Below are 27,879 nucleotides of genomic sequence, written 5' to 3' on the forward strand. Positions count from 1 at the left end.
CCCCACGAGTCAGTTAGAACTGAGGTAGTCTCTTGTATGGGAATGAAAGGTCTTCAAGAACCAAAAAGAGAGGCCCAGTTGCCTTCTACTGAAGGATTTAATGTGATGAACATGCCCTGGATGACTTACAATCCACACAGATATTTTATATAAACCAGATTTGTTCGTCTCACAATATACTCAAGATTCAAGATCTTTATTTATCACAAACACAATTATACATAGTATAATGCGCAGTGAAATGCATTGTGCACCTGTTCCAAACAGAAACAATAAGAATAATAAGAATAAAAACACACAAGTAAAACATATATATATATATATATATATATATATATATATATATATATATATATATATATATATATATATATATATATATATATATATATATATATATATATATATATATATATACACACACTGCTTCTTGCGGTAGTCCACAATCAGCTCCTTGGTCTTGCTGCTGTTACTTAGTTGACTGCTAAAGTTAAATTACAAATAGTGAAATATTTGCCTATGGTCTGAGTGTGAATTGTTGAACAGTGGAAATAACTTGCTAAAAAGAGCAATGACTGCAGCAAAGACTGATTCCAGAGTAATTAACTGCCATTATTTCCAAGCTGTGAGATTCACTGATCAGAACGTATATAATTAAGTGGTAAAATTAAGCTATTGTTAAACAAAACCCAATCACTGCACAGTAATGTAACAAAGCTGTTGTTGGTAATGGACTGTGAATAATGAATGATTATTTATGGTTACATTCCAGTATATCTTCCATTATATTGTAAGAATAGTTGCTTTAACATGAGACCACATTCCATCATTTTAAAAATATAACTACAGAGTCACAATATGATTTAATTCAAATTAGATAATATTAGCATGAGTATTGAAAATAGAACAGATTTTTTCAATCATATAATTGTACTTTGCCCCATTATGATTCCCCGCCCCCAGACACAACATACAAACCACCATCAGTGCCAAACCCAGAAACTTAAATCACATCACATCAAGTCAACAAGTGAACTTCCACTTCAGCCACTCCTGTTACTAGAGACCAAGATTGACTTGCAGCAGTAAAAATCCCCCGACAGGTTGTCAACTAACCCAAAAAGTATTTACAACAAGGCAATATATAAGAAATATTAAAAGTAAACAGCAACCAATATGTTGCCTTCCTGCTGCTGCCACTTCTGCTGGACTTTTGACCCAAAGGATCATCCGCACAGGAGTTGTCAAAGAGCCACAATGTTGTGACTCACCTGGATGCTCCTCTGAGCTGTTTGCACTTGATTGGCTAAAACTGTGCCTGGATCCTACAGTCCACCTGTACTGATGTGTAGAAATACTTGAGATGACTTGAGAAATACTGTTTGCAGGACAGATTGACACATGCACACACAGTGCAGCTGTATCTGGCCCTCTGACATGGTGCTGCTCGGAGCTTTAGCTTTTCTCCAGGCTGTCTGAAATGCAAACCTGCAAAACATACTGACCACTTGGTGCACATTCTGTATTTCTCCACCCCATCTGAAGACTAAATTTAATGTGTAGGGAGATGAATGCAGTGTAAAGACATGCGGGAATAACAGCTGAGGTTAGAAGATCCTTGTGTGTTTAATTTACTCAAAAGCACCTACACTTTTTTGGAAGATAAAATAAAACTTTAATGATCCCTGTTGGCAAACTGGGTCATTGCAGCACGAAAGGGCGTAGTGTGAAAACTGAATGTAAAAACAGAGCAAACTTGGTACAACATTGTGAATTTCAGCAGCTGAGCTGAATTAGGGATACTACAATGTGTTATATAATAGCAGGAGGCTTTAACAGAAGACAAAATAAACAAGAAGATGAAAATATGACACAGTTTTAATACTATGTATCCAAAAATATGGAAGGTGCTGACAAAAAAAATTAAATCACAAACACACAAACGCTTTTGAACAGTAGAATTAATGGCAGAGCTGACTTGCTGGATTGTATTACATTCAGAGGTGTATTTATAAAGTGGACAGTGGTTTATGAAATACACAAAGGATAATCATCCACAGTGAGTAAAATAAAACTAAAAAAGAAATACACAAGCAAAGTTTCCTCACAGAGAATCCTTGGATTTGCTGAGTTTCATGGATATTTTTGGAGAGTCGTAGCTTTGGTTCTAAATTAGTGAGGGTAATCTCCATAACTAATAACACTGCAGGGTCTTGGCCTTAATATTTATATTAGTTAGGTTAATCTCCATAACTAATAATGCTGCAGCATCTTAGCCTTAAAATTTATATTACTTAGATTAATCTCCATAACTAATAATACTGTAGAGTCTTAGCCTTAAAATTGATATTAGAGTTTTAACCTCAATATTTAAACTTTTAGGAGCAACATAATTAATTTTCCACTGGGAAGCACTTTGATTCAGTTGAAATGTACAATATAAATTTGAGGGACTTGACAAACTCCTGTGCTGCGGTGTGAGAGCGGTAGGTCTCCTCACCTGTCTGTGACACAGTGACCTCTGGCTGCTGTCCGACACTCGGTACGGTGCAGCCGGTGTGGGGAGCAGCAGGGGGAGGGAGCTGTGCAGACGCCATATATGGGCACACCACCGACTCTGCTCTGCTATTGGCTGCGGGCCTTATGCAGCTGCTTGTCAACAAGATGGCCTTCCTCCTCCTGCCGTTCTGACACTGATTATTTTGGTATCCCCGAGAACATACCGTAAAAGCCTGTGTCACTTCTAAATAGATAGTGGGAGAGCGACTGCTGATAGTCCTAACAAGGCGCACAGTCAACCCGGCTGTGTTCAAGGAAGTGACAGCCACACAAGCCTCGACAGCAGCCGCCACTAAGACAAGGTTGATAATAGAAAGTAGCTGTTGGCTAATGTCGACGTGAGCTAGCTTAGCTACGTGGACACGGATAGTTAACTCGTGTCACCTGCATTTCACCAGACAGACTGGTTTGTTTAGAGCGAAATACAGCGAGGAAACTCTTGTCATCGAAAATCACGAAGGTTGTCTGTGGAGATTCACACCGTTAAGGTATGTGGGCTAGTTATTATTCAAGGTTGAGGTATTTTTTTTATCTTAGCTTGCTAGCAAGCGCTGTGATGTTATTATGCAGGTAAGTTGTGCTATCCAGTTAGCAAGCTTGTTAGCTGATGACGGATCTGTTTACTCTGCGTAACTACTCATTAATAAACCAGATCGAGTGTTAAAGTTTCTACAACCATACTTGGTTTGGACTACTTGATGTTGAATATTAATGGATTATAAACACACTACTTGTCCAACAAGGCACTGGACATTTTACGTTACTACGATGCTACGTGAGCTAACTGTTTGCTAGTTGGGTAACTAGCTAGTGGCTGGTGAAAGACGTTTTAATGTGATAGTGGCATTAAAAATGTAACAGCTGGGTTTTTTGCTGTCATTCATGATGATTTTGTTACGTCCCACTTGTTGGTTGTCACTTAGGCGGTTGGCGTTTTTTCAGCTAGTTTTGCAGGTTATAAGGTTATCTTGAACACGACCAGGAAAAGTAATGGTTAAGTGACCTCTAGGCCTTTGTTTTCAACCAAGACATTTAAATCACAGTTAAAACTGGACATTGAAAGACTGTTATCGTATTATGGGGGACTTTTGTATTGCATATGAAAATAATCAAACTCAAATGGTGTTTAGTCCAACTCAGTTGTTGTTAGGACATATAGACAAATAATTCCTGCCATCTGATCAAGTCTACAGTAAAACTGTTTTTCTGACAATAGCAAAACATAAAATTGCACGTCATCATTGCTATAAAAATATTAGGTGTTATCGGGTTTCTGGTGCCCACTTACATGGAGTGCTGTTTGAAGTGATATTGTTGACAATGCATGGTTTGGCCTCCTTTCAGATGTTCAATAGGATAATGCAGTGTGTTGACACAGTGGCCTTTGTGACTGTAGTATCAAAGCTTTCATCAGAGTCTAAGTTGTGATGATGTTACAGCACAAACATCCAGACGCTCACACGCACACAAACACGGAGCAAGCCCTGCAGGCCAGTCAGCCTCTCTTCCCAGGTGTCCTGACAGAAAGGCCACTCTCATGTAATGTTCCTAGGCAGACTGCTGGAGTAATGCACTCAGCTCTATTGTTCTGTTGGCAGTTTGCAGCAAAGCTGGCCTGCTGGCTCCACGTCTGTTGCATTGTCTTGACAGGCGCTCATGCAGAGAGCGAGATTGAGCTAAGACTTTTTGGCATGCTTCAGTACTGTCATTCGTCAGCTTTTGGCCGTCTGGCTGAACTGCTGTGAAAAAGGCTGCAAGAGAGCTGGAGGATTGTATGAAGGGGGCGAGTTAGAGATGCACTGTTTAGTGTTTATCAGGTTTACTTTTTCTTGTGCAAGTGTTGCCTCAGCCATATAAGCTGATAGTCAAACGAAAACAGCACAGACTTTTAAGTCACAATCTTTGAAACTAGTGCACCATTTCCTAAACCAACTTGTTAAACCTTAAATTAGCATTTAATGGGGATTCAGCACACATTATTCTTAACTGCTTGCACCTACCCTAGTGAAACTATTATGCTGGTGAGAGTGCATGCCAAACTGCTCTTGATTTGTATAGGGAAATTATCCTGTCTGCCGAAAATTCAGTTTTAAAGTAATGATACAAACCTGTCAATCTCTCACTATGCAAACAGTAAGATAGTAATTAGTGAACCTGCCAGAACCTTGTTAGTATTTCTATGTGTTGTTTGCAGCTGTGCAGTGAGTATTGTGTGGATTATCACATTTTGACTGCAGCAGTAATCCACAGGCATTTGACTCTGACAGTACAGTGAGTAAGCCATTTGTGTCTTTTGACGTGTTTCGCAATAGTACAATTTAAAAAAAGAAAAACGTAACCAGAACCTGCCAAACAGAGAAGAAATGATGCACTGTATTATTGACATACTGTACATAGATTTAGATAAAATAGCTGAATTGCTGTTCTGTTATCTTCTTTGATTTTATACAGACTAATCAGTGGTATCATTCCACCTACTCTATATGCCTTGTGTTATAAGAGCTTATGTAGCAACTTTACCCAATGTGGTTCAGTAGCTAATGTCATACTGATTAACATGTCTTACTTGTGGCCAGCTGCTTAGTTTTCTGTGTGAAAATAGTTAAATGTTAATTGATACATACAGAAAGTAATCATTCTCTTTTGACAACTTTGGTACCTAATGATACAGTCCAGGGCACTGCAGTGTTGCTGTGGTGTCACTTGCTGCCACTGCGCTTGGGACAGGATTTGAAGGATTAGGTTGTTGCAGAAAGCTTAAAACCAAACCCAAGCCATTATTTGCAAGGACTGTTTCAAATGAAGAGGAAAAATGTAAATATACATCTGTACTAACTTATAGTGACTGGTGGAAGTGATGCGGAGTACTGAAAATGGAGTGAGAGATGACTGTCCGAGTGTGTCTGGATGTGAGATACTGGAGCAAGCAGAGCATGCTAAGTCTGTCAGAAACACATCTTTCATAGGCATCGGAAATTCCTAGATTGTGTTCAGTGTTTTTTGGTTTTAGTTTTTGTATCGACTTAAACTCAAGAGATGAACAGTCACAGCAGCTGTCAGCTGGTGGCATTGTTTGTAATGGTTTGTAGTTTGTTTTGAAAAGGAGTGTACCATCAGAAGAATGAGTCCGTAGATTTCTAAACAAACAAACAACCCTCAACAAACTCAGTTAATTGGCATCTAAGGCCACATTACCCCTACCTTTTTCACAATCAAAAACTGGGCTTTTGGAAGACAAACAAACCAAAGCTCTTCCCAAAATGAGGATATCTCCCTGCTCAGATAAGCTTGCGTGCTGTGTAGCAGTAATTTTAAGAAGCCACTGTTGCCAGTGTAATTCTGTGATCGCTCATTTTGAAGGGCAGCTCGTGGCACAATAAAAGTGTCATTGATTTTTATATACGTTTATGTTGTAAGACGACATCTCCAGATTGAAGCAGTGAATTGATCTCAACAATCTCAGCAAAGCAGCCCAGAAATAGCTGTTTGCTTTGGTTTTTTAGTGGCATTGGTGCACTGCTGTACACTTATTCAATCATTTTTCAACAGACAGCAAGCTTTGTAATATCAGTGGAATTGTCTGTTCAAGTTTAATAAAACACAAAATACCGTAAGTCAGTCAGTTAGAGATCAGTAAGTGACAGAATGGTTTTTAACCTGCTGAAACCAACAGGAGCAACCTGGCTCTGAGTGTCCCACTGACTTCTTGCCAGCTTTTGGCTGCACTGCACAATTTTGTTGCAGGCCAATGCCAACACACAAAAGAGGAGGAGGAAGAAGACTTTTTTTCTAGTTTCAATATAGATGGAGGAAAATCCAAAGAACGGTATTACAAGCTTTTTATTTTTACATGTAGACAGGTTTTTGAGAGTAATCTTCACTGGTGTGGATAGGACCTTTCTTTCTCAAACTGTTCTAAATTTACACGAAGGTAAGAGCTAATAATTCTGGTGTGGAGTTTAAGGTGGTTGATTATGTATGTGTGTGCCTTCATGCCAGAGTGCTGCAGTGGGCAGGCGGTCTCTCCTCTGGCTGCTCTTATAATATTATCCAATCTGGTATGAGAGATGGATTACATGATGCAATGACAAAAAGAAGAAGAAAAGAGGAGTAGACGGAAAGGAGGTGGAGAATAAAAGTGGTTAAAAAGAGAGCGAGTGAGTCATAAGGGGTCACAGAGAGGAAGACCAGTAAAAAGGGTTCACAAGCTTTTTTTTTTTTTTTTTTTTTTTTTTTTTTTTACACAACAGCATAATCTGCCTGCTCTTAGCTGGGTTGTTGCTGCGTGATTATAGAGGAAGCATTTGAATTGGTTCACCACACTGTGTGGGCGGTGTTTGCTTTTTGCACCTCTCTCAGCCATTCCATTAGTCCAAATGTACAAAGCGCCACCCATTCAGTGTGTTAGACCGAGAAGTACAACAAATGACCCAATTTAAAGTGTGTGGATTGAAGGAGTCCGGTGGTTTAAATGGAAAGCAGGCTACTGTGCAAGCAAAACAGAGAGACTGGTCTTAAACACATATATCAATCATTTGCTACATAAGATCTTTGATCAAATATGTTATGCAACAACACTGTTTGAAGAGCTCTAAATTTGTCATGTGAATCACTGTGGGATTTTCAAGCGCTGCATTTCTAGCTTGTATTGTCCACTAAAATATAGCCTGTGTGAACCTGCGTTGGCATTATTCCATAGCAAGCTGGATAACAGTCCTTTTATGGCTACCAATTTTCTTTGTGCTGACTTGTTTTGACACCTGGGAATGTGTGTAACAGTAGCATTGCTGCTGAACTTAGTTTTATTTTAGTCTGTTTCACTGCAGGCTATGCTGTTGAGTCTCTGCCATGAAACAATCAATCCACAGAAGAATCATGAATCACAACAGAACAAAAAATGGCTAAACTCAACTGTAAGAGCACGGTGCAGCACCTGGATAGTGGCTCCATGAACTCCAGCACAAACTAACCAGACTTGGTGACCGACACACACTGCGGTTCAACTCTACAAGTTAATAGCAAATGCATGACGCTGCTTTTTGACTCTCACTTTATCTGACTGTATATCTAGACCTAGAGATATGAAGACACACATCACACATAAAAAGATTAGTCCGAATTGTTGTTGTCATTTACAGTATATTGCAAAGGTACTAGACATATCAACAAAAGGTTTATCTCAGACACCAGTTCTTGATGTCGATACATTTTGCTCTGCGTTCCATATAATGTAGACGGGTAACAATTAACTAACATCTAATAAAATAGTTCAGAGAACACAACCTTTTCACATGATCAGGTGTCAAGACTATGCGCTTGTCAACATGGTGTGATGCTTATATGAACAAAATATACCAAAGTGTATCGTGCCAATAAGCATAGTTTATATCAAACTACTTTAAGGCTGCAGTGTCCTGTCAGTTCTTGTGTATTCATGTATGTGGTTATACTAGGTATTAGAACTAGGTGACATATTTGAAAAATGTATGACGATAAAATGTTTCACTTCAGTCTAACAGTAGTTCCTAATCACTTTTAATGACCTAGTTTTAATAATGAATTATAAAGAAAAGGTTTTTGTTTTGTTTTAAATTTTCAACCGTCTTACTTTGTATGTAACCACTTTATCGAGGCACACAGGTAATTTTTTAAATGTTAAGAATGAAAAAGACACATATTCACACACAAATAAAAACAGTTAAGGATAAAGGGAGAATCTCACCTTGACACACATTAAATATAGAAAACAAGTAACATCAACTTTGATGTAAACTGACTAAACATCAAGTGTTCTGTAACCTTTGTTTACTCAAAAGTGTGCAGAGAAGGACTAAGACAATGTCGCTGCATAGCACTGAGGGGTAGGTTTTTGAGCGGCTAGCTAGGACCAGATATCACTGGATGGGGACCCCCACCAGCCTTGATGTACACCCCATCAAGTCTGTCAGCCCGTGGAGCAGACTGGTGGATGTGTCGCTAGGAAGACGCGGTGGGGGACGTGGTGTTGTTGATGAAGCTGATCATACTATTTTATTTTTTTGGTCAGTGATACATTTTTGGGGGGCTTTTTTGAAACTGTAATACTGATGTACAGTGCTCTTAAACTGTAGCATGTTAGGTGGTAAATTTGTACTGTTGAGTCACAAATTGATTTGAATCAGAAATGCCCTGTGTACTTTAATCTCAAAAAGCAATTCTAATGTATAAAGGGTAACCTTAAAATGAGCAGCTCGGGACTGAAAAATGAGGTGTAATCGTGGGTTCAAGCTGTTCTCAGATGCAGAGGAAACTTTCAGATCAGCAGTGAGCCAAGTGTTTTGCTCGATTGCTACTTGTTCCTCTTCGTAAGCGTGCCGGCACGTTTCTGGCAGTCACTACAGCTGGCAGAGCTACAGAAGCAAAGCATGCTGGGTGATTCTAAAGGCTTTCCCCCCTTAGCCTGTAGCATAGGCTCTTTGGCAGGGAGAAAGGGGTGAGGACAGTGAGGACAGCAACAGCAGCTTCACTACTACCCCACCCCCTCACGCTGTTTGCTAAAAATAGGTCCAGCATATGCCTGCTTGCTCCTCCCCGTGTTGCCTCCTATTAAGCAAGTCCTCTTTGAAGCACTCTGAGATGCAGAGAGGAGCAGAGGGAGAGAGAGAGGAGAGTCCATTTGGTGCTTTTGTGTTCCATCTTTCATCCCTTTCATCTGCAGGCCACAGATCCCAAACCTGAAATGGAATCCCTTTAATTTGATTCAGAGGCTCCAAAGCAGGGCAGATGATCTTGGTACACAGCAGAAAATGTAATTGAGTGTGCTAATTGAGTTTGGCCAAAGTAGGAGGCAGGCCGCTTGTGATTAGTTTCGATAGTAGTATGATGATAGTTCTGTTCTCTCCCGTCTGCTGGCTGGGCTGCTGGTGTGGAATGCGAACAGCCCGTCTAAATACCTTGAGGCGACTGTTCAATACAGCCCCAACTGGTAATTGATTATCTGAATTGATCCTGGCACTTGCAAACGTTGCTGCTCTAGAGATATGAACTCTGTCTTCATTTATTAAACTGTCATGTCATACTGTTGTTTCTCTTTTCTCTCATTCCCTCCCCCCTGCCTGCACTCCACCCTTTCCTCTCATCTCTTTTCTGCTGATGCAGGTTGAATGCCCAGAGTTCTCTGTGAGCTCGGTGATCGTGCCCATCGAGTCGGCACTGGGACAAGGAGCCGACGATGAGAGCTCTCGGTGTTTGCTGGCCAGTATAGATGCCGATATGCCACGGTGGTCCGCCTCCTGATGGACCGAGACACCTTCTCCCACATCCGGCTGTGGTGCCCACGCCCCTTCGGCACCTACTCCCAGAACAAGGCTAGGAGCCCAGGCTCGGGGGGCAGCGGTGGAGGTGGAGGTGGAGGCGGTGGCGGCGGGGCAGGGTCCCCCTCCCTCTGTAAAGCCGAGCCGTCTCCAGGTGCCAGAAGGACGGCGGATGGAAGCGAAGATGTAGGGATGATAGTGGGGGTACAGGAAGAGAATGGAGAAGAGGAGGATGTGGGTTCAGAGAACACTCCACCTGAACCTGAGCTTGACTCCAGCTCTCTGACACAGAGCCAAGCCCCTCAACCCCCTCCAGCCCCTCCTTCACCACCCTCCTCCGGGTCCCAGATGGAAGATGGCCGCGTGCTGTTAGACACCTGGTATGTTATTAAGCCAGGAAACACCAAGGAGAAGATTGCCTTCTTTGTTGCTCACCAGTTCAGTGGAGCTGGCCAGCCCAGACCCAGCGCCATGAAGGTAAAGAGCTGAAACTAAAAGGGCAGCGGTGATTTAAAAAAATGTTTTTAGAGATTTTAGTTGGATTTGACCATTTCTGAAAATTAAAAAGGTTTTCTTCTCCGCAGGTTAAAGGTAACTGGGCAACTGACTGTAGTAAAGCCAAAAGACGGAGACGATGCTCATCCTACGACCCTCCAGCTCGCTCCCAAGCCTCAGAGTCACCCCTCAGCCATGACTCCTCTGTTGCACCTCCGAGTCCTGATGAGCCACAACTAGGAGGAGTGAATGAAACAGACCTGCTTTCTGTGGCAGAGATGGTTGCCTTGGTTGAGCAGAGGACAGCCATGGCCCTTCAGGGGATTGTGGCTGTTCATGGGAGCCAACACCACCACCACCAGTCCACCACCACCACCACCACCACTCACAGTCAGGGCCTTACCCCCCACCAGCACACCCTACTCCGGGGCACAGTGTCAGACCCCTCTCCTATGGTGTTTGTGTCAGATAGTTCAAATGGTCAGCCTTCCGAAGAGGCAGAGGAATCATCGTCTCCCATCCAGACAGACCAGGAGCTGGAGGAGCAGCAGGAGTCATGCAGGGTAGCCCAGGCCATCGCACACTTTGAGTCCCAGAACCTGGAGAATCGGCTCCATCTGGGCACTGGTTCTGGAGTAGACTGTTCTAATCGAGACAGAGAAAGTGAGTGTAGGCGAGGAGGCGAGTCTGGCACTGTAACACCCCCTCCACCCCCCAGTCACAGTCACGGTGAGGTTCGGATTGCTTTCCGAGTGTCAAATCTGGATCCGCGGTCTCAGTTGGAGCCAGCCAGCAGGTCCCGCTGTATGTTTATGAGCTGTGGTGGTGGAAGCAACCAGGCAGCGGCCAGGGCCAAAGAGAAAATCACCTGTGACCTCTACCAGCTCGTCAGTCCTTCATCAAGAGACCCTAGTAGTCTGCTGCTTGCTGCCACAACTGCAGCCCCCAAAACAGATGGAGACCTTCATCACCCAGACAGGCCGGCCTGTGGCAGCCCAGACCCAACCCAGGAGCTCTCCACTGGGGAGAAGAAAGCCGTGGGTGTGGGAAGGGAGAGAGTGACTGGTTTCCATGTGGAGGTGGTGGTGACAGGTGCTGTGGACCAATGTGTGTTTTATGGCAAGGACAGTACAGAGAATGTGCAGGAGGAGACGGTGTGTTTCGCGATGCCTAGTGGGGGAGGGGGTGGTGGAGGCGTAGGAAGCTCTACTGACCCTTCATCAGATGATCCCCCTCCTGGACAGCTCTTTTTCCTTCAGCCCCCTCGGGGCCCAGAGGAGGATGTTAAAGGAACGAGCACTGGCAGTGGGTCAGGAATGTGCTCTTTGGACTGTGCCAACAATAACAGTCCTGGGTCAGGGGTGGCAGTGGGCTCAGGGGAGCGGGTAACACGACCAGACTCTCCTAGCGTTGGCGAAGACTGTTCAGACCCTTCACTGTGTCGCCTCTACCGCCACGTGTCCCATGACTTCCTGGAGATCCGCTTTCAGATTCAGCGACTCCTCGAACCACGTCAGTACATGCTACTGCTCCCCGACCACATCATGGTCAACATCTTCAGCTACCTGCCAACACGCTCCCTGGCAGCTCTCAAGTGCACCTGCCACTACTTCAAGGTGTTGATCGAGACATATGGGGTGCGGGCAGTGGATTCACGCTGGAATCAAGACCCTCTGTACAGGGATGACCCCTGCAAGCAGTGTAAGCGACAGTATGAGCGCGGGGACGTTTCTTTGTGCCGTTGGCACCCCAAACCTTACCACCATGACCTGCCTTATGGACGTTCCTACTGGATGTGCTGCCGGCGTACAGACAAGGACACACCAGGATGCCGTGTTGGGCTCCATGATAACAACTGGGTCCAGCAGCCTGCTGATGGCTCTCAACCCATCCGCACAAAGAGGGAGGAAAGGAGGGAGGAGGCCAGGTAGAGAGGCAAGAGCACACCTCACAAACCAACTCTCATCTCATTGTGTGTACCTCCTTCTTTCTCCCTCTCCTCTTTGATCAGAGGACAAACGGGAACAGAGAGTAGTACGTGGAGGAATCAGCACTCCAGGACTGTTTTGTTTTTTATTTGCTCCAACACTCCTGTCTCATATTTGTCCTCAGTGGAGGGAGGTTGAGAGGTAAAGAAGGAAGAGAGGTGTGTCACTCTCCTTGCCTTTTTTTTTTTTCCCAAGCCCTCCAGAATCCCTATCTCCCCCGCTGTGCTCCAGAGTGGCTACTTTTAAAAGTTTGCATACCAGGGTTGGGGTCCCCTCCTGCTGCTGTCAGTCAGCCCTTTTTCTGCCTCTTAATCATTTGGGTTTCTGTCTAACTCTGCACATTGTTGTTAGGTAATTCATGTGAAAACTTTGCAGTGTATTTTATTGAGATTAGCATTCATAAAGTGACGCATAGAAATGTAATGCCCTAGAGCCTGCTTACTATTCCCAATACTTGTTCTCTGTTCTGTGTTGTGTCACAAACTTCCATGTTAGCTGTACAATGGTGCTTCAAGGAATGAGCTGTACTGAGTCCAACAAATGTAAAACTTTTCAGTGGTGGAATGTTCAGCGTTGCTATAGAAATGTGATTGTATTAAGCAAACTTGATTTTCCGTTGTACAAGATTGCCATTTGTACCTGTCCTGCACCATGACTTTCTATTTTTCTGAATGTGCTGTAATGTTGTACTATGTTGATCAGTCCCCTGATAATGCTGCTGAAATCATTGCCTGTGTCACTGATGTTAATTCTGAAATAGCCATACCTTTGGTTAATGACAGGCAAGTCTCTGCATACTCAGTCTCACTGAGACCTGTTGAGATATGAGACCCTTGTCATTGTTTCAGAGTGGACCCTAACCTTGCTGACCAGCCATAAAGAGGAGCCACTGGTTTACAGAGAATGATGGGAGAAGGACTTGATTAAGATCAGGGGGATTGAATGGGATTTAAAAGAGAAACTTGATGTCACTTTGGAAAGGCCTGATGTCACTTTGTATGGTTTGATTGACTTGCTTGTTTGCCATTTTGTTTTTTGTTTTGTTTTTTTGTTTGGCTGTTTTATTGGGGTGTGTGTCAGAGAGTGTTTGCTGTTTTTGCTTTTATTCTTGAGGACTGTGTTCTCCCTGTATCAGTCTGTCAACCTACTCAACCTGCAAAGATGTATTTTTTAAATACTCCGTCTTTGTTTTAGCCCCTAGCTCTCTTCCTCTCCTCCACCCCTCCGTCCTCCGGTTCGGCAGAGGGCAGCGTTTGCCAAAGCCGTCATTCATGCTTTGAAGCGGGTGAAACCAACTACCACAGACCGCAGAAACTCTCTACACCAGCTTCCAGCCTTAAACGCCCCCTACCTCTTACCCACCCTGCAGGAGTCTGAGGCGTCGGATACCTCACAGATGATCAAGAGTATTGGGAGTTGCACAGGACCCTGTAAGCGGCTAAATTTCAGATGCTCGACAGACTCCATACAGCTCTACTGGATCCACCCAAAACTCTTATTGTGGGAGTGTAAGATGAACAGTGCCTGGTGATGGCTCTGACTCTTCATTCTTGGAAGAAGAAGAAAAAAAGATCCTCTTTCTCCCTCTCCTCCCCCTCTCCCTTGCTTTTACACTCCCAGACCCCTGCAAGCTGACAGACTGGACAATGAAGAACTGATGTGATGAATGATGCTGAAACTCTGCATGGAGATGGGAAGATGGTTGGGTAGTCTTGGGAGACCTCTGTAGGTTCCAGATGTGTAAAATGCTAATGGTAAATATCTGCTTAAATAAAAACAAGTGATGATTAAAACTGGAAATCTGAATCTCTACGTGGCTCGTGTGGTGTGTGATCAGTACAAACATGACATGCAACTAATGCTGACTTCAAAGTTGTGTGTAAGTAATTGCTTAAATGACTGTATGGTTTGGGACAGAACAGCAAAGAACACGTTTTACTATCATACAAGTTACAATCATGGCAATCTGTAGTAATCTAACACCTGATTAAATACTTGAACCTGTAATCTAAACCAAACGCTGCACTGACTCAGGAACAGTAGAACAGGTGTTAATAGGTGTCTGATACTCTGCTGTGTAGTTCTTACAGTGATGAACTGAGTGTAGGTGAGTAGTCTAAGTGACTCCACTCAACCTTTCATTGATTTCTGAGGAGCAAAACTTTTTGAAGGAAGTCACAAAAAGCTTTGAAAACAAATCTCAGGGCTACTTAAAGTTTTTATTGAGTTAACATTTAGAACACAAAGAAGAACTTCGTCTTCTCACACCTTTTAAGATGGACATTTGATTGAATCAACATGTAACCATATACAGTAATGGCATTTTAAACGGATAAAACTTTGATTAGACTCTGAATTACACACACTCTCTATGACTAGGTCTTGTACTGAAGGAGAATAACCTCCTGTGAGACTGGGCAGTGTATTTAAATGACTGACTGCCAACTTTGAACTACTTTGAATTGTGGAGAGGTCTATCATTATTAGTGCAGTGACGAATCATTGCCAACAGATGGCAACGCTTGTATTTAGACAGAGGATGAGACACTACAGGCAAAAAAGACTGTTATATTCAGGCACCAGCCAATTTGAATAAATTTAGGATATTATGCTTCTATGAAATGTCTAAAATACACATATGGGTGTTTTATTTTCCTACACTATGTTACTAGGACAATTTTTGTGCAATTTAGTGCATAATTAATGAGGTAATACTGAATATGCAGTCATGTATATTTAAGCTTAGTTTTTACCTCAGCTTGAACAACTTATGCAGTCATATTCACAGCTTCGCCTGCTGCTCTGTGCATTTTTCCAGCTGCATCTACAGGGTTTATGGGTGACTTAAAGTAATACTGCTTCGTATTAATTGTCACATAAAAATAAGCTGCATATTAAAATTTAATTTAAACTAACTAATGATGGGAATGTGTGAATATGCACTAAGACAGAATGAAATCAAACTATGATTCAGAATGTGTGAAGTAATTCAGATTATTTCACTGTATTAGGGTGCAGGGCTCTACCTTTGAATATAAACATCTTTTCAGAATCTCACATTATTTATACCAGCCAGTATATATCCTATACCCTCTTAGTCCAGATATTGGATGCTGAGGGGTCAAGTTTAAACCACTTAATTGTGATGAAGTCCCACAAACCTGTCTTACCAGCAAAATATCTTGGAGCAAAATAAGTTTCTATGGTTTCCTCTTTGTGTAACTCAGTTTTTCCAACATTCATTTGATTGAGTTGGGCCCATCTTGACCACTATCGCTGATCTTAGAAGAAAAAAAAAAATTATCCTTCCATTCAAATTCCCTCTATGTATTTAAATTGGTTGCTAGATGTTTCCCCACTTTATGCTTCTTCCCACTTTTCCTGTTGTATTTCCATATTCATCTCAGTGTCCCATCTGCAGTGTGTCTCATTTGCATATTTTACCATAAAATTGTAGAACATGTGACACAAAAATGATTTGTATTCATGTAAGAAATCAACTTTGGAAGTCTCCCAGTGATATCTATTAGAGATGTTTTTAAAATGCATTGCTTTTAAATAAGAATGTTAATATTAGATAATAATGAATATCTTGTCAGACTGTTATTTTTTTCTTAAACTCAAAGCCAGAAACGCTTACATTCACCAAATGTACAAATGAAGGTTTGTACAGAGGAGTTTGTTTATATATTAGTCATAGCTGGATTTATAGAATGTTCTATTTCTTTAAGAAAAATGGAAGCAATGGACTTTTCTTCTGACAGTATTTTCTGATTCATGGAGTGATAAAAAGGCATCCAAACTCTCCTCAGTAAAAACCTTTATTCTAATATCTCACCAAACTGAAATGAGAATTCTGAAGCTGGCTTTGTCGAATGTCCAGATTGCTGTTCCGGAAATGGATGCAAATTAGTGAATATTTTGAGAGATAATACTTGATTTTCCATAATGACACAGAAAATTTAATGGAACTTTGATATTAGGGACATTTGTTTACATTTTTTTTTATCCAATTCATTTGTCATGTCTCCTTTCAAGTGATTTTATTACATCAAGATACCACTTTTAATTCCACCTTGAGTTAGGAAGAACTAGAGGACTTCATCAAGCAAAGTATCCCCACATAAAAACTGCTACAGCCATCATGACGATCGCGTTAGAATCCACAGCGTACTGCCACACGGGGTCCTCACTGATGTCAGGCATCTGCTCCGGTGCCTCAGGAGCTTCTTGCTCGTGGGCCTCAGACTTGTTGCCCCGACCACAGAAACGACCGATCAGGCGACAGATCCCAGATTTTTCTTCCTGGTCAGCCACTGTAAAGGCTGAAGAGTTAGTACTCAGGGTGAGGGTTTGTTCTGTTTGTCTTTGTAGCTGTCATCTCCTTTCTTGTTTACCTGCATCACTGCTGTGATTCTCCCTCAGCCTCTCATCAGCCTCTCTCCTCGCTCTCCTCCCTGGTTCCTCCTGCTCCCAGTCCAGATCTTTCCTCTCCTCTTTGGAGTGACGAAGGCTGAACACCAGGCGATGGAGCTGAAAGGAAAACAGACTACTTAGTTTGTTAATTCGCTAAAAGGGACTCTCTTTGTAATTCTTCTACTAAGCTGCAGAATAATGACAATAACAATAACTACCACCTGAGGTCCAGTGATTTCATAACACTCTCTGTCCCCAAGGTTCGCACTGTCTTTGGCCGGAATTCCTTTCAATTTGCTGCAGCAATCGATTGGAATTCCCTCCAAAAATCTCTGAAACTGTCATCGTTTCCATCACCTTACATGTTTAAGCAGAAGCTGCAGCAGATCCTAGCTGACCACTGCACATGCTGACTGTTTTCATTGAATTGCTAGCATTAATTTAAGGTGTTTTTAATCTCTCTTTAAACACTTGTGCATTTTGTACATGTATTGTTTATTTGTTATCTTTCTTCCTGCTAGGGCCTCTTGCCAGGTCATCACTGTAAATGAGAAGTTGTTCTCAACTGATCTTACCTGGTAAAATAACAAATAATAATAAATAAATATATATATATATATATATATACATATGTATCACTTACATGTTGATCCTCTATGGGCTCGGTGCAGTAGCTGACCAGCAGCACCAACACCGACGTACAGAAGAAGAGTATGATGGCAAAGTGGAGGTAATGGATGCCACACACCAGGAAAGGGCAGTAGGAGGGGAAAATACAGCTGCCGGTACCGAACCAGAACTCAGGCAACATCCGACACAGACCCATCACCAGACCACCTATCAGGCCCCAGAAAGCTCCCTGGAGGAGAGGTCCAATATTATGTACCTATTATATTTCATCATTGTGATTTTGTATCATGATATCCACGCAGGCAGAGGCTGTCTCACCGCTTCATTGACCCTCTTCACAAACACAGCCAGGAGGAAGACGGAGGCGATAGGGGGAGCCAGATAGCTGGAGACTGACTGGATGTAATCAAACAGCTGACCGCTCTGGGCTGCCTGGACTACTGGGATCCAGCAGATACTGACAGCTACAATACACAGAACCCAGACTCTAAAGAGGACAGAAAAAGAAGAACCTACTTATCAATTCAAAATATCATACATTCCTATAGAAGAATGCTTAGTTTAATGTCTTAAAATGAGAAGTAACATCACTGCCTCCTCTAGAATGTGTAGATCTATGAAGTCCTGTCTCTATCTCCACCCATCATCTCAGCACATCAGCCCACCTAAAACTCTGCTCAAACACAGTGAAACTACTCTGTGGTACACAATGTCAAGTTCAAGCTGTAATATTGGAGTAATTCTGTGTTAAATGTTCGAACCATAATAGAATTCTAAAGTATGATAGTAATGATGCATTAAGTCCCGCCCTGCAACCTGATGCGATTGGTTCCTTAGGTTTGTGACATATGAAACTCCAAAAGTCAGAATCTGTGTTTTTGAAACCATCGATACACTGTAGTTTTAAGGTGGAAATACTCAGTCATGGTGCGACTGCTTATTCCAGCTTATAAAACACACCACTTTGACACGTCAGCAAGGTAAAACTCTTGATTTTCCACTGGAGAGAGTACATTTTAAGGGCATTTTATTGCCATATTTAACCTGAAAGGACACATCAGAAGCAGTGTGAATTGTGTGCACGGAGAAACACCATGACATGATGATGAAACTTCAAGAGGAAGCAGCCACAAGAACAGGCTATATACAGGTTTGCTTCTTCTCATGTATATCAACACTACAGTGTAATTTTTTAAAACAGATTTTAAAAATGAATGCTCAGAAGTTTGAGGTTACATTTGTTTCCTATGACGTTGCCTGTTTACCTGCCTACAATGATGAGCTCGCGTTCTGTGGCCTGCGGTCTGATGCGAGTCCAGATGTCCATGGTGAACAGGGTGCTGCTGCTGTTAAAGATGGAGGCCAGAGAGGACATGAGAGCAGCTAGCATCACAGCTAACATCAGACCTCGCAACCCTGCACAGAGAGATGGAGGAACAGGGAAATGTAGCAGGACATGTGTAAGGTAAAACTGCTCTTTCCTCTTTTTTTTTTCAGCGTAGCCAAAATGTGTCCGTACCATTGGGCATGATTGACACCACCAGTTTAGGATAAGCGATGTTGGAGCAGCCCACCTCCGTCCCACACACCCTCTTACAGTCCTCAGGGACCACACAGCCAACCTCATCTGCAGGACGATGGAAAAACACACACACTGTACAGACAACCTTCTGTTGCATATCTACAGTAACTCACACTTTCAAATAAGTTCTGCTTTCTTGGTCTCCTTCTCTAATCCGTGATGAAAAACAACAAGCACTCAGCTTTAATCCGTTCACCCTAACGTTTCTCACTTACAAAACAGACACTAATTAAGAGATTTGCATAACAAAATCATAATCTTGGGCTTTATACGTGACAGAGTTTTGTCTAGAAAAAAACAAGTAGTCTCAGGAGAATGTATCTGCACAGGTCTGTATGATTCTCTGAGATGTTCCTCTTGTTTTTCCAGCCTTGTTTGAATGGAGTTTGACAATGAGAGTGTAAGGGACAGACCTGGGTAGAGCACTCTGCTGATCATGCCGGGGAACACCATGAGGAACATCGGCAGCAGTTTGAGGTAGCCACACATGATGCAGCCGGCCTTCACATGGGTGAGACTACGAGCTGCAAGACACCGCTGGACGATCACCTGTAAAAATACACCAGATGGACATAGAGAGTAAAAGAGCTGAGCTGAAGCTTGTAGGAAGTTTGGCTACAGTTCCTCATTGAGCACCTAAAGGTTGCAGCAGTTGCTGACTGAGGAGCAGTAGATTTGATAAATCTGCGTCTTTTGGCTGGAGCCCTTTAGTTCTTAAGCCTTCCTCTTGCTTGTTACAGGAAGGGAAAGTTGCACCAGGTTATCAGGTTCACTTCTTCAGCTGGATTTAAGAGGATTAATGTAAAGGAAATGGCAATTATGTGACCTGCAGTAGCTCCAGTAAGACAGTGATAGATACTGTCTTATAAAGGCAGAGTACCTTAACTATGTAAACAGAGCAGCTGAGACAAAAGATATAAAGTTTGAAATGTCTTAGCAAAATTGAGAAACTAATATTTACATTGTACAGTCTTATTTTTTATTCATTTTATGCTGACAGGGTGGAGGCTCTCTGTCAGTCATTTTGAAGGAGACAGATTTCCTTGTGTCTGTCAACAACACTAAACACTGCTCTTCCTTAAGTGATGTTCAAAGTCAGAAATACATCATTTCATATAAAATGGTCGATGGCAATTAAACGAAATGTTTATGTTGTTCTATACATGATGGTGAGACTAAGATAGTGTGCCAAGCAGACAGAGGATGATCAGGACATGGTGCGAATGTGGGAAAAAGTGCAAAAGTGGAAGCTGAGGAAGAAAGTGAGAAGAAAGTGAGAAGGAAGAGCAAGCAGGGAGGAAGATTTAAGGAGGTTTTCTCTGTTTATCAGAACTCCAAGATGTAAGTAAATATTGAATACATCTGTGTAATGTGCTTTCAGACGACATCAATGTTGTTGCTTTAGGCAGCAAGTAGCAAGCAGATAAGGAATGCCCAGATTGGAGGTGCTGACATTTTGAGAACTTTCTCTTCACCCTGTACACGTCGGACTTCCACTACAATTCTGGGAGCTGTCACCTCCAGCACCAACACCATTCTAGTAGTAACCCATGGCTTCAAGCGACAGAGCTAGATGAGTAGGAGGTTCACCTGGTCTGTACACCAGTACCAGCCTCCCACTATAGCGATCCCAAACAGCACCCCAGGCCAGGGCAGGTCCCCTGTGGTCGGGTCCCTCAGCAGACTGAAGGCGTCCTGTCTGGGGAAGTAGCATTTGGAAGAGATGTTGTAGCGCTGGGGGTCCAGGGAGGTGACGTTACGTGGCACAGCAGAGCTATATTTGGCTACCAGAGCACTGTAGCCTCCTACTTCTGCAAAGGCTGGAGGTGAGGAGGAGGCAGACAGAGATTCTTATCATTTAAACAACACAGACTTGCTGCTCGACCTTAGTGGTGTCTACAGTAAATTAACACCGGTACTTCCTGAGTGTAAAACAGGACTCTTTTGTGGACAGATAGATGTTTTGTATTTGCACTGTATCCATCTTAATAGACCGGAGCTCTCTTGTTGTCTCATATCATCCTAACTGAAGAGATGAGTCAGCTGCTGAGTCAGCACTCACTGTTCAATGCATCGCCGGTTCACAAAGCAGGAGGTTCAGAAGGCTGGTTTCTCTCCCATTTTTATCTGCTCTGCTTCCTTCTTGGACTGGATTACACTCTGATATACTGTATATTGACCTTTATATAGAAAAATCAATGAGGTTGTTGGGGGTGTTTGTTGTTGGCAGTAGATGCAGACTTTTGCACCTCTGCAGTGTCAGCATACTGTACACCTCTGCAGTGAAATTAATGTTTACAGACCCTGGTTAACCTGTTTCCTGTTGTGAAGCAGCTCGGTGAGGCACAGACACAAGCCTGAAGGGATTGAAGTCAAAAACACAAACTGTGTGTTGTGATGTGCAAAACATAATTAGAGTTAAATGCAACTCTTTAAAGTTTGTACTTACAGAAACCAGTGAGGACAAAGGCGCCGGCGATAATGACAAAGGTCTGAACTGTGTCAGTGTACATCAGAGCAGCCAGGCCACCTGGGAACACACACATCTTCAAATACACAACATCAAATCAGGCCTTAATAATGTTTTGATTTTGATTTTTTTTCAAATAGCTAGAATCGAAGAAGCAGAAGTCCAGATATCCAGAGAGCCTGAAAATCATTTAATCATCACTCAAGTAAGTCACAGCAGATGCTCAGTCATCCAAGCTATGAGATTCCTAAGTGCTTCAGTTGAAAATAACAGACTTCTTTTCAGTTCTTGAAGATGTTTCACCGCTCATCAAAGAGGCTTCCTCAGTTCTAATATATTGGTGGGGAGTTCCAGGTATTTATCCTCACCCCAAATCACATAGTTCATGTACACAGCCCTACTTATAACACGCCTCCCCAGGTAGTTTCACTGCCATTCACACCTTCAGTACTGTCTTGGGCCAATTACAGGCCATGACTGTTGTGATTTGGAAGTGAGAAAACATACCTGAGACTGCCCCACCATCTGTTAGGACTCTTGGATGAGAGGTGGAACATCTTAACAAACCAAGACAAAAATCCAGTTTAAAGCTACTAAAACTCTACTGACTCCTACAGTTCCCAAAATGCTGTTCTTTAAACCTTCTCTGTAGTTTCCAAGTTCCAGCCTAGATTCACTGCATACATACACACATTTACAAAACACACCTGTAACAGTGTACAAGGCTGTTATTAGCAGGAGCGCGATGACGGCCACGTATATGTTCCACCCTAAGGCCTGCTGGATAAACACAGCTCCTGAAAACATGTCCACCTGGAGAGAAACAGAGGTAATGAAGACAGAAATACCTACAATATGGACAGATTTCCTGACCATGTGTGCACTGACAGGATGACTCACTGAGATCTTGGTGAAAATGTACAGAAACAGAGAGATAACGGACAGGTAGAGGCTGATTCTGGTCCCTCCAAACCTCTTCTTCAGGTACTGTGGCATCGTGATCACCTAACACAACACATTGTCTCATTAGTGAAAGATAGACTTTCTGAACTTTACAGTAGACTGAAAGGATCATACAGTTTGAACTTCTTACCCCCGCCGTGAGGTAGACAGGTACAAACAGCCAGCCCAGCAGCAGCACGATGAACAGAGCCTGACATTATATCAACAACACACAATAATATATGACACACTCAGACATCTTCCAGTCAGTGAAAGACCACAGTAATAACCACAGTATTTATCACTAAAGTGCTGATTGTGTTGTATAATAAAAGTCTGGTGCAGAGATGTGATAAAACAGTGTGACTTACATTCCACTCAAACCCCCCTACAGCGATGCCACTGGCTGCCCCAGTACCTGCCAAACCCACAAAGTGACCACTGCCGATGTTGCTGGCAAACAGAGACGCACCGACCTGCAAAAAGAGCGCAGGAATGCAAGGAAGAAACATCATATCCTTTTACAAGGGTGCAATGACAATTAACCAACCAACAGAAATACACAAAAGAGAGAAATTAGAGAAACATATTGACCCAACAAAATTCCATATGAACTGTATAATTGAGGCATATAATATACAGCTACTTTTTCTGGAATCAACCACAAGATTTAGTTGCTTATAGGACCTGAAAGGAAGCAAATGATATTTGAATATAATGTTAACTCTACATCCTTCCTTCCATCACAAGAAACAAGAAAAGCGCAGTACTCCACCAAGGTTGTTCATTCGCCCATATGGTATTGTCAGAAATGCAGCATTTTTTTTTTTTTTTTTTAAAGAAATGCAGCATTTGTTTATTAGAAATGCAGCATTTGTTTATTAGTTACTGCTGATCAGAAATCACGGCAACACAGAATGTGGTCATTTAATATAGATGTAACCACAAACAAAATGACCTTGCACTGAGCACAGGTGTGTGTTATGCATGTGTACGTTATGTACAGATACTGAATCACGTGAACTAAATATGGCAGCAGGAATTGATGGGACTGAGAAACACTCCCAGAATTTAATCAATTGTTCCTCGTATCATTTAGGATGGATACCGGTAAGTCCCAATAAGTCCACAGTGGTGGATTTGTAGTAGGATCGTAATCCTGTGATCATCAGCAGGCAGCTGATGTAGTGTTTACTTGTTGTCATAGTTACAGTGACACTGTGCTGCTATCTCGCAATGATACAGAAATCTTTAACAAATCTGTGGATCCAGACTATAAGCCGCATCACTGCCAAAATCTGATCAGTTGATCCTTGTGTCATTTCTGATCTTGCCTCAAAATTTCATCCAAATCTGTTGTTGAGTAATGTTGCAACCAGACAGACAAACGTACGCCGATCGTCACATAACTCCGCCACGTTCCTTGGTGGAGCAGTAAACATTAACCCTTAAGCTCTAGATAATTTTTAATAATTTCCACCCAAAAAAACATCCCCAAATTAGTTCTATAACAGCTGCAACATTGCAAGGCCAAAATAAACAACCCTGGGTCCTGTAGATTAGAAACACTCCGGAGAATTTTTAAATAGAAAAAAATCTCCTTGTCACCATCACCATATGAAACTTGGGCAAAAATGGAAAGTTTTACTTTGTGCTAATTAAAACTATTAATTAGAAAGTAAATAGGTGTAATAATAATTTAACATCTGTTTTTAAACCAGCTCAAAAAATTAATCTCATTTCTCTGCTAAAAAGCACTTTGGGTCAACATCTGCTGTTTTAAATGTACTATTTAAATAACAGTGATTTGACTAAAATTTGAACTTGCTCTAAATTTTTAAATTGCAGCTCTTCCAAATCTGATTCCACAGAAATGAAACAATGAATGCTACATCCATTTTAGTCACAGTGGTATGATGCAGCATCTTAAGTGAATCTGTCACTCTCCTTCAAAAACCTTCAAAAAATGCTGAGGGTTTTTCTTTTTTAAACAGATATGGCCTGGTCCTGGTGCAGCGACCTCCAGGGTGGAAAGGGCTGAAAGGGTCAATAGCCAGGTGCTGATCTGAACACTAAAACAGATTTTGCTTGCTGTAATAGTGCCTTCTGTGTATGCTGCCTATTAAAGGTGCAGTGTGAAAGATTTAGTGACATCTAGTGATGAAGTTGCAGATTGAAGGCAGCTCCCTCACTCCTCCCTTTGTGTGTAGAGAACCTACAGCACCCTTATTTCAATAAACACATGGAAGCCTCTTTCTACAGCCACTGCCAGTTTGTTAGTTCTGGGATACTGTGTAAAAATGATTGTGTAGCAAAGGAAGCTCCATGAAAGAGGACCTACTATTAGATATAAAGGGTTCATTAAACACAACAATTCACTGTAGCAAAATATACACTGGTGAAAACACAATTATAAATACATATATTTAACTTCTGCTGATGGATCCCCTCAAGTCCTACTCACAGGTCAACATCCCTTCCTAACATAGTCCTGCTGTGACTGATGGGAGACAAAATCACTTCATTCTACAGCAGGGGTGTCAAACATGTGGCCCGAGGGCCAAAAGTGGCCCGCCAGAGGGTCCAATCAGGCCAACTTCGTAAAGTGCAAAAATTAAAACCGTAATTTTAAAATAATTTCTACACCTTGACAAGTTGTTTTGATCATAAAATAAAATACTAAATTGCTCATTGTTCTTTTGTCATTTTGTGCATTGCTTTTGTAGTATTTTGTCCTGTTTTTGAGAGTTTTTGTCTTTTTTTATCTGACTTTGTCTCATGTTTATGTCATTTTGTTTCTTGTTTTTGTGTTCCGCTTTGTTCATTTTGATCTTGTTTTTGCCGTTTTGTGTCTTTTTTGTCTCACTTGTGTCGTTTGTCCATTTTTTGTCGCTTTGTGTCTCATTTTTGTAATATTTTGTCTTGTTTTTGTCTTTTTTTTGGTCTGACTTTTGTCATTTTGATTATAAAGTAAAATATTGTTCAGTTCCAGACACTAAATGTTTTGTTTTGTAGACACACTGTAATCTTGAACTTGTAATGTGTAAATGGCAAACTGAGGCATAATGTATTTGAAATTGCATTTATTTTTCTAAAGAAATTTCAGGCTGTTTATGATGTTTTGCAAAAAGATAGTTCCTTAAATGTGAACATTTTCGGAATGTACCTTTTTGCACTAAAACAAAGGAAAAAATTGGAATTGTTGTTATTTATAGGTCATTATACTGTGATTTTACTGGTTTGGCCCACTTGAGATGAAATTGGGCTGAATGAGGCCCCTGAACGAAAATAAGTTTGACACCCCTACTTTACAGTTTAACAAATTAAAGCACATATGTTTTAAAGTTACAGACTCTGTGTATCCATGGACAATGACTGACAATGATGACAATGATTCCTTACTGAGCTGCAGTGCAGGTTTTTTGGATTTGGATGGCTGAAGCTTCCAAATTGTTTCAGGTAAAAGAGCCCATATAATGCACATTTACAGTTTTTAATTTTATATTTTGGGTATGTTTAAATGCTTAAATGTTCAAAAATATTTTTTCATACTGTACTTTGCTGCAGCGTCTCTTTCCCACTGTCGGAAACATTCTAGCTCCTGTCTCTTTAAGACCCCCCACCTAATAACTCCAGTCTGCTCTGATTGGTCAGCAGGCCTGACTAAATCAGGTAATGTTGGTTATGAGTGTAACCCCAGATCTATGTGTGTAGCTAAGAAGGCATATCCCCAGCAGAATTGTGAAAAAGTGAGGAAATAATAGGAAATTGCTAGCCAGCTGTTAACTCTTAGTTTGAGCGCGTGCTAAACTAGCTGCTCAGCAGGTGTTATGCAAATGTGTTCTGTGGTGATGTAAATAAATAATGGAGGAAAGGCCTGGACTTCAAACAGGTGTTTCAGGCAGGTAGGACCAGTGCTGTCTGTGGGAGAGAATAACTCTGGTGTGGACTTGTACTTTGTCAGTTTGCAGATATTTAACATGTACGAAAAGCTATGACAGACTAAATGGAAGGGAGAAATATACAAAAAAAAAGCATAATATCAGCTCTTTAGATTGGATTCATGTCTGAAATGGACACAGGGAACTTTCATTTGAATGCCTGTGTTTTGCTAAGGTTTCCTCAAATTAGCATTTTAAAGAGTAGTTTTTTAAAGCAGGACATACTACAGTTGAGCCCTGTGATGGACCGTCAGCTGGGAAAGGCTCCAGCCCTCTGCAGGTTAAAGAATGTATCGCTAATCAGTGAACGGATGTTACAGTTGAAAAGTGAACTTGTCAGCTCCACCTCTAGTGGACAATGTATGTAAGTATGTGGCAACACAGTTTCTAAATGACCTCCAACATACAATACACTACCAGCCAAAAATTCGGACGTGTCTTCTCATTCAGTGGTTTTTATTAAATTATTTTTTACATTGTAGATTAATACTGAAGACATCAAAACTATAAAAGAATACATACAGAATTATGTTGTAAACAAAAAAGTGTTAATCTTCAGTATTAATCTACTTTCTATGTAGAAAATAATACAAATAGATTAAAACCATTGAATGAGAAGGTGTGTCCAAACTTTTGACTGGTGGTGCACATTGAGCATTTCTGTAGCTTCTTGTTATTCTCAGCCAACAAATTAACTCATGCTAACAAGCTAGTATCAGACTACACTGCATCTTTATTGGTGTAGTTCTGTTGTGAACTCACCGGCCACCAGGTCATGGAGCGTCCTGCCAGGAAATATCCTCCAACTGTCTCACGTTTGGTCCGAAACATGGACTGGAACACAGACACAGAGATATTCTGTTACTCTCAAATACAGTATGACATTTTTCTGCTTAAAATGTGATAGTGGTGTAATATATTAGTCCTGATAATTATAGACTCTCTCAGGTACACTTACCCAAATGCCAACACTAATAACCACGATGAAATATCCAATAATGATGACAATGTCTGCTGGGTTGTTGATGGTCACCTTGTCTGATGAGAGACTCTCCATTGCTCCACTTAACCTGAACACACTTAGTTTGACCTGAAGCTTGATTTAATTAGCTGTACATACAAGGAAACCGAGGTTCACTTCACCTGTAGCAGTTATTTTGGTAAAATAGCTTGGTGCTATTTGCAAATTCGCCAATCGATGCGAGTAAAGGAGCACCACTGAGCAGTAGAGTTGAGGTGGACGGTACAAGTGAGAACTTTGTCCCGCTGTGACAATGGGCAGAATCAGCAGTTTATTTATTAGAGTAATTATTAACACCAAACCATGAAAAACAACCTTCTACTCACACAGTTCAAGTGGATTTTCAACATTTTACATGCAGGAATGCTGACTTTTATGGCCAAACAATTAGTCTCTATGGTCTCGAAGTAGAAAATGTTACTAGTAACCGTGTTTTATAGACTAAATGTTTCACTGAATAATCATTTAAGACAAAAAAAATGCTCTTTTTAAGGTTCTTTTTCAATCTAACCATTGATAAGTTGGGGTTAAAAGTTCTTGCTG

The 27,879-nt window shown here is 41.6% G+C and overlaps 2 protein-coding genes across 3 annotated transcripts; one reads left to right on the plus strand and one right to left on the minus strand.

The window, feature by feature from the left end:
- The first annotated feature begins 2,650 nt into the window (after positions 1–2,650).
- Positions 2,651–14,140, plus strand: fbxo46 (F-box protein 46). The gene is made up of 3 exons (XM_023266383.3): positions 2,651–3,047; positions 9,697–10,328; positions 10,436–14,140. The coding sequence occupies exons 2-3, from the start codon at positions 9,834–9,836 to the stop codon at positions 12,275–12,277; spliced, it is 2,337 nt and encodes a 778-aa protein (XP_023122151.2). The 5' UTR covers positions 2,651–3,047; positions 9,697–9,833; the 3' UTR covers positions 12,278–14,140.
- A 394-nt stretch (positions 14,141–14,534) lies between these two features.
- Positions 14,535–27,771, minus strand: slc5a2 (solute carrier family 5 member 2). Of its 2 annotated transcripts, none has more exons than XM_023266382.3 (15): positions 27,274–27,771; positions 27,078–27,149; positions 22,746–22,850; positions 22,526–22,585; positions 22,333–22,437; positions 22,140–22,245; positions 21,412–21,492; positions 20,553–20,782; positions 19,376–19,511; positions 18,900–19,007; positions 18,646–18,796; positions 17,699–17,867; positions 17,394–17,609; positions 16,732–16,867; positions 14,535–16,650 (listed from the first exon to the last, which is right to left on the minus strand). In XM_023266382.3, exons 1-15 carry the CDS (start codon positions 27,370–27,372, stop codon positions 16,439–16,441), a joined length of 1,986 nt encoding a protein of 661 aa, XP_023122150.2. In that variant the 5' UTR covers positions 27,373–27,771; the 3' UTR covers positions 14,535–16,438. The 2 variants fall into 2 exon arrangements, with proteins under 2 accessions (XP_023122150.2, XP_035802384.2); XM_035946491.2 differs by having other exon boundaries at positions 14,535–16,659.
- Positions 27,772–27,879: the final 108 nt, after the last annotated feature.

The sequence above is a fragment of the Amphiprion ocellaris genome, chromosome 7 (assembly GCF_022539595.1).
Source record: "Amphiprion ocellaris isolate individual 3 ecotype Okinawa chromosome 7, ASM2253959v1, whole genome shotgun sequence".
In the NCBI taxonomy this organism is placed as follows: domain Eukaryota; kingdom Metazoa; phylum Chordata; class Actinopteri; family Pomacentridae; genus Amphiprion; species Amphiprion ocellaris.